This window comes from Gymnodraco acuticeps, unplaced genomic scaffold, assembly GCF_902827175.1.
Source record: "Gymnodraco acuticeps unplaced genomic scaffold, fGymAcu1.1, whole genome shotgun sequence".
NCBI lineage: Eukaryota > Metazoa > Chordata > Actinopteri > Perciformes > Bathydraconidae > Gymnodraco > Gymnodraco acuticeps.
Genome location: NW_022992032.1, coordinates 28,240 through 44,921, shown reverse-complemented (window position 1 = coordinate 44,921; position 16,682 = coordinate 28,240). Strand labels below are relative to the sequence as shown.

The following is a 16,682-nucleotide window of genomic DNA, read 5'->3' as shown; positions in this document are numbered from 1 at the left end:
TTAAAGACATTTAAATTTGTGGGGGAAAAAAATTTGAAAAAAATAAATGTAAGAAATATAAAAAATTGTCTAATCAACCAAAGATTTTTGCGACCCCCCTGCAGTACCTCCGCGGACCCCCTGGGGGTCGCGGACCCCCTGTTGAAGACCTCTAATGTAATTCCTAAGACACTTAGCAGACTTACAGTTACCAAATATATATATCAAACAACAACAATAGAGGATACATCCACTTCCAGCATCTATGAATACGTGCTGAAATGTATGTCATAGCTGTAAGATTGAAATGAATATAATGAAGATATTGATTTTCAGAAAGTATGAAAGGTTTTCCATAAAAGTGTATATTTGTGTCAAGTCATTAAGCCAGATTGTTTTTATTTATTTCAAATTCAAGACTTCTTTTTGGATAAAAACTATATTTAGTATTAAATGTTTTAAAGGGACTTGCAAAGTAAGAATATTGGTGGTAGTTGTATGTTTCAGGCTACTTTGTGTAAAATGTTTCCCGATCATTGAATCTTTTAATATATGAGATACCTTTTTTTTTAAGTAGGACACTTTTGGTGAATTTGGTATAGAAAAGTGTACGTGTTGCTTTCAGACATCTATTTACAGGGTCTCAGTGAAGGATCCGTGGGTAGTGGGCCACCAACAGATGGCAACACTTTGAGAAGATTTTCATTCCTTTCTGTATTTCCAATGTTATCTTGAAAATAGTGTTCGCTGTAGGATTTTTAAGAGTTACTGACAAAATATATGTTAACCTTCAAATAAGAAACATGCGGTTGGTAAAGGTTTCGTGTTAGGTGCAACACAATATGACACGGACCACATGGTGCAAGATAGAACTAGATGTGTGTCTAATGACTTGCCCCAAGATCCCCTCTCATTTACACTGGCATACGTTTTTTATAGAAATAACTTTTAACCACGTCTTGAACTGATGACTACTTTCAGTATTGATAAATCAACCATTTATTTGTTCAATTTGCAAGTAGTCTCCAGTGGCCATGGCGTTTCCTAACAGTGGCCTTTTTTCCCTGACCAGCATTCCAAAACACAAAGTTAGGCTTTGGGTTGACCAATGAATTAAGGGTTAACGGACAACCTCCTTTAGTTTCTTTTTTTAAAGAAATATGAAAGCTGTTTCGAGGTCTGCTGATTTTTCATCTGTATTTCATTAATGCTCTTATGAGCACAAATGCAGTTAAATGTTATGGTGTGGTGGCAGAAATTGATAGGTTTCAAAAGTATGGTCTTATAATCCTGGCACAACACAAAGTATAACGATAATACTCCCTATGGCAGCTGTGTGCCATGATGGCTGCCATTTTTAAGGCAGCTGATATAAGAGAAGAATCTCTAATCATTGAACTCATTGAAATCCTCAACCCTCTCTGCCCTCCACAGCAGAAGCAATCTTCTGATTTAAATCAACATTTTTTGTTTGTTTTCTAGTTATTGTTATGCTGTTTCATTGTTCACAAATCCTGACCCGTGCAGTCGCCATTGTCAGGCAACTCTCACACACTCCAGTAAAGCGTGAGTGAACGTCTGCTGCATGCTGCAAGTCAAAACACAAGTGGCAGGAAAATGAGTTTTAGAGTGGAGGCGTGATGGCTTGTCATTGGGAGAGATCGTCAACCACCAACATATGTGCTGGTTTATGTTGAGTTTTCAATGCCTGTCGAGTGTGTGTTGAGATGGGGAGGACAGCCTGGGAGACATGTTGGCAGTCAGACCCGCAGCCTGTGGGTTGACTCAGAGAGGGATCTGTGTGAACAGTCAAATGTGGAGGAGCAATTATGACAGAGCAACGGTCATTGTCTCTCCAAAGCAAATGGAGTCAAACTGGAATAGCCTGGAACCACACACATGCAATCATGTCAAGCACATCAATCATGGAGAAGTGTATGTGGGATCAATACACGGATTATCATCGTATCTCGTTCTATTCAGTGCAGCTTTACACCCACAATGGCCACGAACTGTAACTGTAACTCCTTCCAGTTATAGAACAAGGAAGAGGTCTTTAAAAAACAAATACAAGTATACAACACATGAAATGCATGTGTGTATGTTTCAATGTGTGTATGTATGTTTTACAAATGACTATGCCTCTAAAGCTGTTACAGGCAGCAAACAGCTAACACATTTATAGCATGCAGCACATCGCACAATCTGACCTACACACATAAACATTACATTTACTTGAAATACGCCAAACCATAATAAGTGCGGGTGCATTGGTTTTAAATGGGCTAAATCCTTAAGGTGGTTTATTTGTATTTGACCCAAACATTTTTAAACAGGAAAAAACTTTTTAAAGAAAATATACATAGTAGATATATATTTTTCTGTAGCAAGAGGACATATTATGCAAAATGTCGGGCTTAATATTTGTATTTTATCCCTCTACTGTGACATGTCTCCATGCTTTAATGTAATCCTGGTTTCTTCTACCTTCATTTCCATTGAAAACTTGAGAGCTTCACTGTGCTGCATTTCTCTGACGTCTCAGCTGTCAGAAATGCCAATTATATATGAAGTGTGAAACGATACACTGCAGATTAGTTTCACCTCTATTAATGGAACATTTTTGCAAGTAAGGGCCAAAGTTGTGAAATAGTAACGCAGCAGGTACATTCACTAATTTGCTGTGGGGACATTCTCTCCCCCTCTCCACAGGTGAATCTGGGCAGCCATCAGTACCTGTTCACAGTGGACGTGAACCCCTCTGAGATGCCTTGCCTCTGCCTCAGGCACGATGTGGACGCTCTGCTGTGGCAGCCTCGACCCCAACAGCCCGGCAACATGTGGGAGCACATCGCCACGTTCAACGCCTTAGGTAAGATCAGAAACCAAAAACACGCCTTCTGATGGTTCTATTTAGGGGTCCATATGTTGTATTTGCAATAGTGTTTTCTAAAAACACAGAGTATGTTAAATATGTTACGTTTTTAGGCGTAATGTGTGATTCACAAAGTCGAGAAATGTGGGGATATTACAGGTCAGAACATTTTTACTGCTAGTATAGGTTTAGATGTCAAAGCGCTGTGAGTGAGCTGCGAGCCATTTATGTTTTAATGCTGACATTTTCTAATCCTTTCTAATCCTTTTTATTTATTGTAACAGATGCACTTCGCTCAGAATGTAAACTCATGTTTTTGAATAAAGTATAAGAAAACCACACCAAAGAAACAAAAAACTCAAATGTAATAAGAAAATACAAATGAATACAACATGCAAATGAGAAATGAATACCGACACTAATAGTAACCTACTTTTATATATAACATGCTTAATGCGTTTCTCACTTCATTTAATATTTGCTAACATATGTTTTTAATGCTACAGTGTTTATATCTGTATTTGCATCCATTTGATGCCATCTTCTAGAGTCTGACTTATATTCCGCCAATAAAATGTATTTTAAATATTTGGTGAAACGGTCAAAAGCTATAGTTCACACTAGGAATACATTTAAAGAAACTGTTATGGCTGAACACATTACTCTGCAGTGCCCCTAGTGGTCAAATGGTCCACAAGGTCCCTTTAAGACGTGAGTTAGTCAATGTGTGTAGGTGAAGACGTAAGAAGCATTTTAGTGAAGGCCTTCATTAATTGACTTTTTGATGAATCATGACACTTTGATTTGAATGACCCATCTGTTTAGCTTGTATCACTGCTTGTAGCCTAAAGGGGACGAATGAATTGAAACAGAATCTATGACAGATCCGCTCTGCATATAAACCCTTGTTTGTTTTAAATCAAACTTATAATAATAATAATACATTTGATGTATTAAGGTGCCTTTCAAGGCTCTCAAGGTTGCTGCATTATGACATGCTGAGTTTCTTTCTGTTCTCCTTGCACTGGAGTAGGTGTCTAATAAGCCTGGGTTTTGTGACATGGGAGTTACACAACGCAACGATTGGTTTGGTATTGATTCTGCAGGTTGAAGCTCTACTAGGCAACATTGTTTCTTAAAACTAATGTCATTAGAGTAAATGCCAATGTTGAGCAGCAGTAGAGTTATTGAAACACCCTGGTGTCAGATGGGGATTCTAGACAAACAGGAAGTAGCTAATCTGATAAGAGTGAAAGATAATTAGTTTTTCAGCAGAGATGGGGAGCACCGTCTAAAAACAAAGCTCAGTTCATCGGGTTCATCAATCTCCACGTCTTTTGTCCTCTCTTGTTTTCGTGGTATGAAATAAGACCTTCTGTTTAACAAAACATGAACTTGCTGTGTGTAAGCATACAAACTGGAAGCTATGTCACTGTTGAAGGTTTGAATGGGATTTGTAGGGCCTTGAATAAAGTAGCAATTATTGTTTGATTATCTAGAGCCCAAGGTAACGTCTTCTTCAAATGACTAGCTTTTTCCTTTCAGTCAAAACCTAAGGTATTTAATTCTTAGGTGTTTAAATGTCGCCACTCAGCCTTATGTAATATATATTTTTCAGCAATATTTTTTGACAATGTTGGGGAATAATTATAGTCGAGGACTTCACAATTGTTGTAAGCTCTGAGTGAGACAGTTCAATCTAAACTAAAAGGCAATTTGTGTTTGATAGATGACTTATATGTTGTAACAATGCTTTTTGGCAATAGATCTTATACTGTTGGAAAGCCTGTTTTCTGACCTTTCCAATGGTACCACATTGGTGAGGAACAAGCATTTGTGGGATGAGCAGCAGAGCTGAGTATGTGGGGTGCGCCCATGAAAGATGTGACAAATCTCCTCTGCCAATACTTACTTGGTTATGGCCTTGGGAGAAATCAATTCGATTTGACTAAGTGACAAGCCACAGTACACAAATGCAGGATCAACGTTATGCTTTAAATGCATTTTTTTATCTTCCTGTTTAGTTTTTTCTTATAGTCAGGCAAGTATGGTAGATTTGTTTCTCCATATGATTAATCGAGTATATTACAAGAATACTCAATCATTGAAAAACATTATGCATAATTCTCACTGAACCCAACTGCTCATGTCACTGCATAATTACTCTGAGTCCTAAACCCGGAATAGCTTAGCATTTATCACTTTCAGGTGCCCTCGCCCTGAAGTCAATGTTTTATTTGAATGAGATTTTGGTTAGATGCCTGAAATAAGGTGGGTGGTTTTGTACAATCTACGATGTATCACCCTGTTGCAATAGCTAACAATGAATTAGCTATAATTACGAGTCAATAGCTAACACACGCCTTTAGTTTCGTGGTGGTACAACCGTGATGTTGTTTGTTTCTAGCAATAGGTAAGCTATTCACTTCTGACGATTGCATTTACGCTTGAACTTGAAAAAATGGTTTTAATATGTTGATATTGTCCTACTGAACAAAACGTGTAAGTATAATGAACGTGTGTATTATATATATAATCGTTAATCCAATGGAGATATCCCATTGATTTTTTTTTAAAGAACACCTTGTGTTGCTAACTTCCCGGTCAGCCTAAAAATCCCTGCACCACTCCAATGTGAAGGTGTCTCCTTTCACAGATCTGCTTATCTGTCACTATTGTGTTTCCACAGGCTACGTCCAGGCCTCCAAACGGGATAAAAAGTTTGCCACCTGCCCTCCTAACTTCTCCTACGCTTCACTGTGCGAGTGTCTCCGCCGAGCATTCATCTACAGACAGCCGTCGCTGGTGGAAACCGTCCTCTTTAACAGGAAGCAGGGCCGGCAAGTAGGACAGGTTGCCAAGCAACAGGTGGCCAGCCTGGACTCCGATAAGCCAATCCTGGGCTTCAGAGCAACCAATGAGAGACTTTACATCCTGACCTCCAGTAACCTGTTTATACTAAAGGTCAATAATAATTAGATTTGGGACTCTTAGTTTTAGATCTTCATCTCACCTCCCCCTCGGAGCGTGATCATTCCAAACTTAAGATGTTTTATCTGAACTTCCTTATGTGTTAATGTGTACTCTCTGTTCTCAATGTTGGTTTACTCATGTTTCAACTCCCACTAGTCTTCTGTGCTGCAAAATGTCTTTAAGATCAAGGAGCCATGTCATGTTTACTAGAGCTGATTGTTTCCAGGATAATCATTAAGAAAATGTATGTAAATGCTTAAATAATCACATCAATTTGAATGCTTTATTACGCTTTTGTCAAATGTCATACACGTGATAACTTTGAATGCTCTCTGCATTATTACATACATCTGTAATGCCATGATTCCGGCTCATAAATATAAATGTGTGCATCAGTCTTAATGTTTTTTCTGAAGGCTTGCAGTGTTGCACCAAGGTATGGTCGTAGTCATTTGTCAGATGGTCTGTGGGGAGGTGGACACTGAGGAAATCCCTCTGCTTGGCTCATTGTACAGCCTTTACTGTGGAAGAATGAAAGAAGCCAACATTGATTTCCATACATTCCCATTAACATGTTTCACTCATCTCACAGGCTCCTGCTGCATTAGCCTCAATCTTGGACGGATCATATCTGAAGCCTAACATCTCAGGAGGTCTAAAAATGCAATCATGGCTTTTTAGGAGTTGAAGGTTGAAATGGAAATCATACATGCTTGGAGTATGTTTATAAATGCATCTGATGCATTGCTCCTCTAGGATATTACACTACAATACATGTGGCCTTTAGAAACCAGAAACGGTTCATACAGAAAAGTTCAGGTTTTCAACTTTTGTACATTTCCTCAGCATCATTAGCTCACATCTTAAAGATCCATCTAGTTAACAAAAATGCCTGTCTTGAGCCAACTCGTCAAAATAGATGCAAAAAGATTCAAGAGAGACACTAATGGACTTTATGTTAAAAGTGAAATATGGTCCATTTCCTATTCTCTTTAATAGCAAAACAAGAAAAGGTTAGAGGGACACAATCAGGGGAGATACAGGGATGAAAGTCTTCTTAGGATTATACCTGAAAAAGGCTTCAACACAACAAAGCCTTCGACTCCTGTGAGAAATAGATCCATATCAGTGACTTTTCATGGTAGGCTGGAGGCAATAATAAACAACATTCAGACAGCCTTTTAAAACATTTGGATCTTCAGAAATGATAGGACAACTGCTCTAACAAAGGTATTGATCAGGATTCAAATGGCCTGTTGTGTAAACTGAACCAACAAAAGAACATTGTTGTCTCAGTCGAAAGCAGTTCAGCTTCACCATTCAATAGTATTCATCAGGACGGGCAATTTTCTGAAGACTATGTGCAATTTGTGTCCTCAGTTCCCCCGAGTGCTGCCAGTTTACAAGGCGGTTTGTTTTCCTCAGCTAAGCCACTCTGAAGGCTGTGGATAATCACCCTTTTCTCTCTTCTCCGTCAATGTTGTTCTCAAGAAAATCCGCTTTTGCTCTGTTTTTATTTCATTACTGCTGTGCAATTGAGTTAGACTCCACCGCTTGTATCCATTAGCTGTACAGACTAGCATCCCTAGAATACTTGAAGGTGGTCTGTCAAAACCGCTAAATGTCTCCGCGGATGGCCTCTGTCTTTACTCAAAAATCGTTTTATCAAGCTATGGGACCACAGAGAATTGAGTAATGGAAGCTAGTTACGCTCGCTCCTGTGTTTCCATAACCCTTCTCCTCGCTGCCATCACAACATCCCTTCACAAAGTGGGCTCTTTGAGGACTTTATTAAACAAGTGTTTTTCAAGATTGACAGCCATTCTTTTCTTTCCCTCAATGTAATCAGCCCCTCCGAGTGAGTTTCATTGGCTTCAGGGTCAGGGAAATTTGATCCGGATCGTGATTGAAATCGTGTTTCCTGAGAGAGCAACGACTCGGGGACCTTTTTCTATTTCACCACCAGTGTTTGTATTCTCAGGCATGCCATGTCTTACATGCAAGGTTGGACTCACTAACGCGGTCATTTAAATGTCTTAAAAGATCCTGAGTGTTAATTGGTAGACGCAAACAAAATGCACCTGTGCTACGGGCTGTCTGTAAAGACACAGGCCAATCCTCGACCCAAATTAAGGCCGTTACGAATGCTGACTGCAGCCCAATAACCATAAGACGGTATCTGCGAGAGAAGGGCTTAAAGAACAAAACATTTATTCGAAAAATAACTGGACTTTGCAAGGGACATACATGGGACATTGAAAGGGGGGAAGAACGTTTTTCACCTTTTCAATGAGTCATGATATAACCTGGATGGTCCTGATGGCTTCCAACGTTACTGGCATGACAAGGAGATCCCACTGGAGCTGTTTTCTACGCGGTACAGTGGAGAAGGCTCCATCATGATCTGGGGTTCTTTTCCTTCAATGGCACAATGGAGCTTCAGGTTGTGCATGGGCGTCAAACGGCAGCTGGCTGCGTGGAGATGTTGCAGCGGGCGTCCCTCTTGCCTGAGGGCCTCGTCTGTGCGGTGATGACTGGGTCTTTCAACAGGACAACGCTGCAGTCACACTTTTGGACCATCCTGCATGTTCCCCTGATCTAAATCACATTGAGAATGTTTGGGGATTGATGGCAAGGAAAGTTTACAAAAACGGACGTCAATTCCTGTCCGTGGATGCCCTTCTTGAAGCCATCCTCACCACATGGAGCAACGTTCCCACCAGCCTCATGGAAACACTTGCATCAAGCATGCCTAAACTATTTTTTTATGTTATTAAATTGCCTACCCTCTAGTTTGCTCTCTTGCTCCTGTTTCTTCTTTTGGCATTTTCAAGCTCTATTTACAACCTGGTTACGATCCACCGTTGCAAAATGGTAATTTTTGTAATTTTTCCCTAGGTCTTAAGATTTTGTTCAGGAGTGAATATTCCGGCTAACACTAGAAGCCTGGCTAACGTATGATCCAAACCAAGAACCAACCCGAAACTTGTTTCTAAGTACAATTTTAAAGGCAGAGTAAATACTCAGGATTAATAAGATGAACGTTTTTTTTACTTACCGATGTATGTAGAATTCCCTCTTTTTTTTTAGTCACTCTCCCTCTCTCTTTTCCTCCTTGTGTCCTCTGTCAGTGGGGCTATTTTGGCGGCAACTGTTAACATTTACTCAAGTTGTTCCGATTTGTAGGGCTTTTATTGTGAAAGGGAGATAGCAACCTGGAGGCAGATCGAACGGCATTATGAAGCAAGGCTTATAGGTAACCAATCCTAACACTGATGGTGACATTCAGTGTGAAATCAATATTTACTTCATTATAAACATTATTATCTATGGCCACTTTGAATCAAATTGCAGAGGGTAAAGTAAATACATGAAATATGTTGATATGGATTATTATTGTTAAAGTAACTATGGGTCTTCAATTTATTTAGTGGGAATGCTGATACAGCATTCCAACTGTTATGCTACGCACACAATTCTTTATTATTCTGCTGGGTTATTTTGCGCCTCTTCTTCCTCCACATTGAACATCGCAGAAACTCCGTTCAAACATCAAAACGTTCAGCTCGGTCAGGAATCGATGGCTGTTACTTTTCTCATTCATAACTTTCATAATTCCAGAGATACATCCCATAATACATCACATTTTTAACATTGAAGTCAATGGAGGAAATCTTCAGACTTCAACAAATCTTCATGCGACTTCAACTGCTAACTGTTCGTTCATTCTTTCACTCAGAAACCTCATTCCAACTTTAAAATGTTACAGATCTTTCTGACATTATTCGTGTAACACAACTTTTAAATCTGATTCTTACTTTTAGACCTTGGTAAACAGGCCTTCTTCAGATTTTAGAGTGCGTGATGTCACAGCTAGAGTGGAGCACAGATTTAATTTAGATTTAGATTGAATTTTGCCTTCATATTTTCTTTTAAACCTGCCATAATTCCCAAACCCTACATTCCTGAGACATAATTTTTCATGAGAAACGTAGGAAAACATCTAGTACCTTAAAAAATAAAATGTAAGCAAAATAATTAAATAAAGTGCCTCTTGAGGGCATGAAGTGACAAAAACGTTCAACATGTGTCCATTAAACCCCATTGTAAGTTCAGCCGCACACCTTTAGTTAATCTGCCAAAAAGGCCACATTATTAACCCGAAAGTACACAAAAAGTACACTTCAGATGCTCAAGTTCCTTGACATGCTTCACGCTTTGAAATGTTACCGATATCTGTTACGGTTCTTCAACAAAACGTTCACATGTAAGAGGTTTATCTCTCATTCAGAACAATGAACATGCTCTCATCTCACCATGGAAACCTTTGATCTCTGGACATGTCGTTAGCTCAAATATAAACACCTGTGTCATGGAACGCGATGATGTCATAACTCCAACTGACATGCTCAGAGCAGCAGACTTCAGATAATGGTTAACACAGCTCTATGTCAATTATGAGGTGTCATCATATGCCGTTTCCATGGAAACACATCCGTCTTCATAAAACAAGATGTCGCTGTAACTTCGATGGACACAGTCCGATCGTCCCCCAAACTTCGCTTGTATATCACCAGTCCATGCCTCAACATCTCTACGCCAAATCTGAGATCTCACAATAGGCTGTTGCCATGGAAACACTTCCCTCGCCATAAAACACGATGTCGCTGTAACTCCAATGGACACGGTCCTGACGTCCCACAATCTTCTCCTGTCTATCACCTCTCCGTGCCTCAACAGCTCTACGTCAAATCTGAGATCTCACCATATACCGTTTCCATGGAATCCTTCGCCATAAAACACGATGTTGTCGTAACGCCTATGAAAAGGGTCAAAACAGCACCAGACTTCAGATAATGGTTAATGGACCAGCTGTCAACATGTCTATGTGCCATTAGTGAGTTTTCCTCAAAAGCTGTTGCCGTAAAACACGATATTGCTATAATAATGCAAATGGTCAAAAAGTGCTCAAACTTCACTTGTGCTAATAGTCCAGCCGTGAAGACATCTATTTGACAGTTTTAAGATTTCTTCAAATGCCGTTGCCTTGGCAACACAATGCTCAAACACGGTTTTCTCACAACTTCAGTTCAAATGCTCGAAATGGTCCAAAAACTTCCCAGGTTTGGTAACGATGCAGCCATCAACACATCTAAGCGTATTATGGGGTGTCATCAAATGCCGTTGCCATGGCGACAGATCATTCGCCATCAAGTTAGTTAAAAAGTTTGCAGTTCAAAGATTCTGCTGCTTTTCCAAGCGTTTTTACTTTCTTTTCTTCTCTCATCACACATTCAAGCCCCCAGTGTTCATGTATAATTTCAATCTAAATTCTTCACTTTCTTCTTACACATTACATTTCAGCATAGAAATTCAGCGTCAGCTTTTCAGCATAAAACATTCCCACTAGCAATTTCTTCAGGAATTGTATTCTCTAGTTGTGAATAACCTTTTATTAGGTTTCTTTTATTTAAGTTACTATCTTTATCATAAGTACCAGTATGTAATCATCTGTAGGAGTGTTCTTGAAAAAACAATCAGTTCGTAATGAGAGCGTGCTCCTCATGATGAGACTGCCCTGCAGCTATAATTGGCACCTTTTATAAATGATTAAACAATTAAAGTAAACAAACCCACAATTTTCTCCAGTAGGACAATCATAAAGGTAATTCATTTTTGAGTTGATTGCACATTCTTTGTTAATGAATAGAGATCCTCCCTGATGGGATCAGCAGACGGAGGGAAAGTAATGGATATCATAGCTGCGGCCTGTGCTCATCTCTCCAAAGGCACTGAGTGGAACGGCAAAGTGAAGGTGCAGGCTTTAAAACAACATGATTCTCACTGGCCGATTTATGTTGCTTGTACTTCATGTTTTATATCAGTGGGTGTTTCTCAATGTCGAGTACGCTTGCTTGGTAGCACATGTCTTCCGAGTTACTTGCTTCAGAAGCGAGGCAAGAATACTTCCTGGCATTCGGAAAACGAAGAGTGGAACAGGCGAGCAGGTGTGCGTCATATGAGAGGCCCCGCCTTACATTTTCCACCACAGATTTGGGGAAATTGGTCCATGCTCAAAGCATTGTGGGGATTTTAAGACTGAGTCTACACATGTGCAGCCTCGACATTTCTTGCTACGAAGTATGCCGGGCTCGGTAGAATTCCAAGGTTGCGGTCGGTTAGTAAAAAAATCAGCTCCTAACGTCTAACCCTATCGTCTATACTCTATTCCTTGACCTCTGTGTGAAACGTCACGGGGTTAAGGGATAGTGGATAGGAGAATTCAAAAGGACTCGTACCCCTTTCACACCAAGGTTTTTCCCGTTCAAGCTCCGTGCTAGAGCTTTTCTGGTTCGGAACCGGTTCTTCAGTTCAGCTCCCGCTCTGTTCACACCACTCAGAGCCCGACTGGTGCTGCGTCATTGCGTCATCGTTTGCGTCATGACCTAACCGTTTGCGTGCCTGCTTCATAAAGCCAAACCGCGCGGCATCACATCGACGACAACAACAACAATGGCCGATTGTATTGAAGCGCTACTCGTTTTGCTCTGTCGAAACAAAATGGAAGAAATGGGACGACTTTACTACCAACTTTACAGTCGTTACATGCTACATTCAAAAGTTCTTTATAATCATCATCAACTTTTGATGATTCCGTAGGAGAAAGAAGGTACATCTACGTCCTATTCGATGGCGTTAGAGCTAGGGATCGACCGATATGGCTTTTTCAAGGCCGATACCGATACCGATTATTAGTAATCAAGGAGACCGATAAACGATATTTGGAACCGATATACATTTGCAGTCAAATCAGAAAATCTTGGTGTCAAAATGTAGAATAACACAAACTCCAACACAACTCAACACAACTTCTTTAAAATGCATTTAAGCATATATTATGTTTAATTAACTTTTAAACATCTTACAACTGGTTTCCTCTCTGTGCCCTTTTCTTTAGTGCAGCCATCTGCAATGAGTCAGAGAGAGACAAGAAGTGGGGCTGCAGGCTGACATGCTTAACTAACAATAATGCTTAATTTATTATATCTGTCTATCTAGCATAAAATCCCAATAAACTGCTAGCAACTTCAAAACACTAGTGCTAGCTAATGTTTTGCAAACTATTAAAAGTGAGGCTATTACAGTAGACCTAACGTTAGTCTAGTAGCTTCACTTCTAATATTTTGCTAAACATTTGCTAGATACATGTTGGCTAGCTAATGAGCTTCACATATCAACCTGAAAAACTGCGAGGCTCCACTCGCAGCCTCTCCCCCCCCCTCCGCACCACAGTTACTCCGCTGCGAGACGCTGCACGCACCCCCAACTCTGACTGACTTCCCGCGTCCCTGTGTAACTGGGAAACTGATAGAATTGGATCATAAGATCGTGGTGTTTTTGCAACTTCAGCATAGGGGATAGGGATGTTTATTGAACTTCGGTTTAACACATGTATGGCTCTGCCGCTCAGCGCTGCTGCTTGCTTCAGTCTGTTTCTGCGTTCTTTCGCACCTGCCTGTAATCTGAGAAGGTCCCTCCTCTCTGGCTGGCTCCCGCCCGGAAAATCTTCAGTAATAGCCTATCAGATAGCGCTGTGGGCGGGACATTGCTCGTGTACACAGAGTGGTGACTGCAGCCAGAGAAACGGCCGCATCAGAGCCAAAGTTTTATCGGCAATTTGATTAAAAAAAGGCCGATACCGATAATCGGTCAAATGCGGAATATCGGCCCCGAGTTAGAGCTAATGAGGTTAAATTGTTAACATAGGTTCAGGAGCATGGCCACGCCTAAAACTCCGCCTCGAACCACGGCCACCCCTATTTATATCCGGCAAAACTTCCGGCCACTGCTCGTCTCCATCCTTTAAAGGACTGACAGTCAGACCGTGATTCACGCCGCGCGTCGTCACGGTTCAAACAAGCTAAACGCTACCACGAGAACATTCAACTTACCATGGATCCTGAACTGCTGATAAGTAAGTAAGTAAGTAAGTAAGTAAGTAAAACTTTATTTATATAGCACCCTTCTCAACACGGATGTACAAAGTGCTTTACAGTACACAGGACACAATTCAAAGTACAACTATACAATGTAGAATAAAAGGCATAACACAGCAGCAGGTAATACATAGGATAAAACATACGATAAAACACCAATAAAAAAAGACAGCCACTAATGGCGCATTTCCACTGCAGCGGGGTAGCCCCGTTTAAGCGTCCCTAAGCGTCCTCGCTCTGGCCTCGGGCTGCCTCGCTGGCCGGCCCAGGCCGTGGCGCATTTCCATTACAGTTTAGGACCTGGGGTAGCAACGCAGTGTAGGCGGGGCGATCGGCTTTGTTTTTGTTCACATTTCGAGTTGTTCCGTCGAGCTCCCGCTGGATTTGATCATCCCCAATGAGATGGAGGAACGTCGTCACCTCCTCGGTCGACCACGGTGTGCTTTTCTTATTAGACGTAGCCATTTTTGTAGCTCATCCGTTTACAAAATGCTGTTTATAAAAATGCTGCAAGCTTGCTTCTAAATATATATGCGACGCTAGGGATGAACTCGCGCGCAATCTTGTGACGATTCTCTCTGACCAATCAGCAGTCGAGAGTGTTGACGTCACTAATTCAGCCCTGGCCCTGGTCTGAGGGAACCACGATTTTATGAGGCCGGAAAAAGAGGGAAAAAGTACCCGCTGGCCGGTACTAGGCTATATGGAAACGCCACCAAAAACCGGCCTGGCCGCTTGAGGACGGTTAAGGACGCTTAAACGGGGCTACCCACTGCAGTGGAAACGCGCCATAACTCACCTCCTCCGACAACCCAAAGGCCTGTCAGAACAGGTGTGTCTTTAACTGCCCCTTAAAAATCTCTATTGAGGCCGAGGTTTTTATTATCTGGGGGAGTTTGTTCCAAAGCCTTGGGGCCACCACCTCAAAGGCACGGTCACCCTTAGTCTTTAGCCTGGTTCGGGGCACCCTTAGGAGGCCTTGCTCAGGGGACCTCAGGGCCCGGGTTGTGATGTGCGGGTGGATAAGGTCATTGATGTAGGCTGGGGCTTGGCCATGGACAGCTCTATATGTGAAGACCAGTACTTTGAATTGGGTTCTGAGATGGACAGGGAGCCAGTGCAGGGCAGAAAGAATCGGAGTGATGTGGCATGTTTTTTTGGACCGAGTCAGCAATCTGGCTGCAGCATTTTGGACCTGTTGTAACTGGTTTATTGATGTTTTGTTGAGGCAGGAGAACAGAGCATTACAATAATCAAGCCGGGATGAAATAAAGGCATGGATAGCCTTCTCCAGTTCTGCATTGGATAGAAAGCCCCTGAGCTTGGCAATGTTTCTGAGATGGAAAAAACAGGTACGGGTCAGAAGTTTTATGTGTTTGTCTAGTAGCATTGACTGATCGAAGGTAACACCAAGGTTTTTTATGTTTGCCCTTATGTTACCACTGAATGAACCCAGGTGGCTTGCTACCTTAGAGGCGATGTTATCAGCCGCCAAGATCAAGACTTCCGTTTTTGATGCATTAAGCTGTAGTCAGTTGCTTGACATCCACTCCTCAATTGCAGACAGACATGTGATGAGGGTGTTTACTTTTTACATTTTGACAGGTTTGAAGGAGAAGTATATCTGGATATCATCTGCGTAACAGTGATACGAGACACCTTCAAATTGGGTAATTAAGTGGCCCAATGGAAGCATGTACAGGGCAAAAAGAAGGGGGGCTAAAACAGAACCCTGGGGCAGGCCGCAGGATAGGGGAGTGCTATGTGATGAGAACGGGCCCACCGCCACAGAGAAACTTCTCCCACTGAGGTACGAGGCAAACCACTGGAGAGCAGACCCTGAGATGCCTACCCACTCCCTGAGTCTATCTAGCATGATGGCGTGGTCCACTGTGTCAAACGCTGCACTCAGGTCCAACAACACCAAAACCACGCAATCGCCTGCATCCAGTGGCGGCGCCAGAGTATTTTTGTTGGGTAATCTATGGTAGGGCTAACCCATACAGTGGTGGGGCTCAAGCAGTATTTATAATGTAATTACATACACGCTATATCGCACCCCTTGACAGTGAAACGCACGCGTGAGGCTTTTATTAGCTTTTATTAGTCTCCTTTTATCAGCTAAATTACATCGAGAGCAACAGGTGTGAGTTAAACAATACAATAGCCTATTCTGCTAATTCCACGTTGTTACAACATGCTACGCAGCGGCAGAAACAAGAAAAGTTGGCATATAGAATTGACACAGAGGGAGAGAGACAGAGACACAGCACACAACAAGTAGCCTGTATCTCTATTGTCATACAAAACACTTTTTCAAATAACCCATTATTACAAAATATATTCAAAACTCACTATTCACTCTTCAGGTGGGTCGTGTGACTCTGGCACCTGTTCGACTTGTACCTCAATGCGAGGGCGTTTAAGAACAAATCTATCCATCCGAAATATACAATTAATCCTAGAAGTTCTGCTGTCTGTCTGCTGCAATTTACTCGGCGCGAGTTTGGGGACTTTTCACTGTGAACGTGACGAATCAATAATGCATGACGCAGCAGACCCAACGTTTCGTTGCTCTGATTGGCTGTAGGTCTGTTCAAATTGCATTCGGAGGCATTTTGATCTGACCGTGGCCGCGCTGATATTATAACGCGAGAGAATGTCCACACCTTTAGTGTATAAAACTCCCCCACTACTTATGGCGACTGCGCGCGAGTTCATCCCTAGCGTCGCATATATATCTAGAAGCAAGCTTGCAGCATTTTTATAAACAGCATTTTGTAAACGGATGAGCTACAAAAATGGCTACGTCTAATAAGAAAAGCACACCGTGGTCGACCGAGGAGGTGACGACGTTC

General features: G+C 41.5%; 1 protein-coding gene across 1 annotated transcript in view; it reads left to right on the top strand.

Annotated features, from left to right (window-relative positions):
• nudcd1 (NudC domain containing 1) overlaps positions 1 to 6,224 on the top strand; it is a 54,076-nt gene extending 47,852 nt beyond the window's left edge. Inside the window, exons 9-10 of the mRNA XM_034201612.1 lie at positions 2,692 to 2,851; positions 5,544 to 6,224. Of these exons, the coding sequence (XP_034057503.1) occupies positions 2,692 to 2,851; positions 5,544 to 5,833 (450 nt within the window). The 3' untranslated portion in view covers positions 5,834 to 6,224. The remainder of the gene's footprint in view (positions 1 to 2,691; positions 2,852 to 5,543) is intronic.
• Positions 6,225 to 16,682: the final 10,458 nt, after the last annotated feature.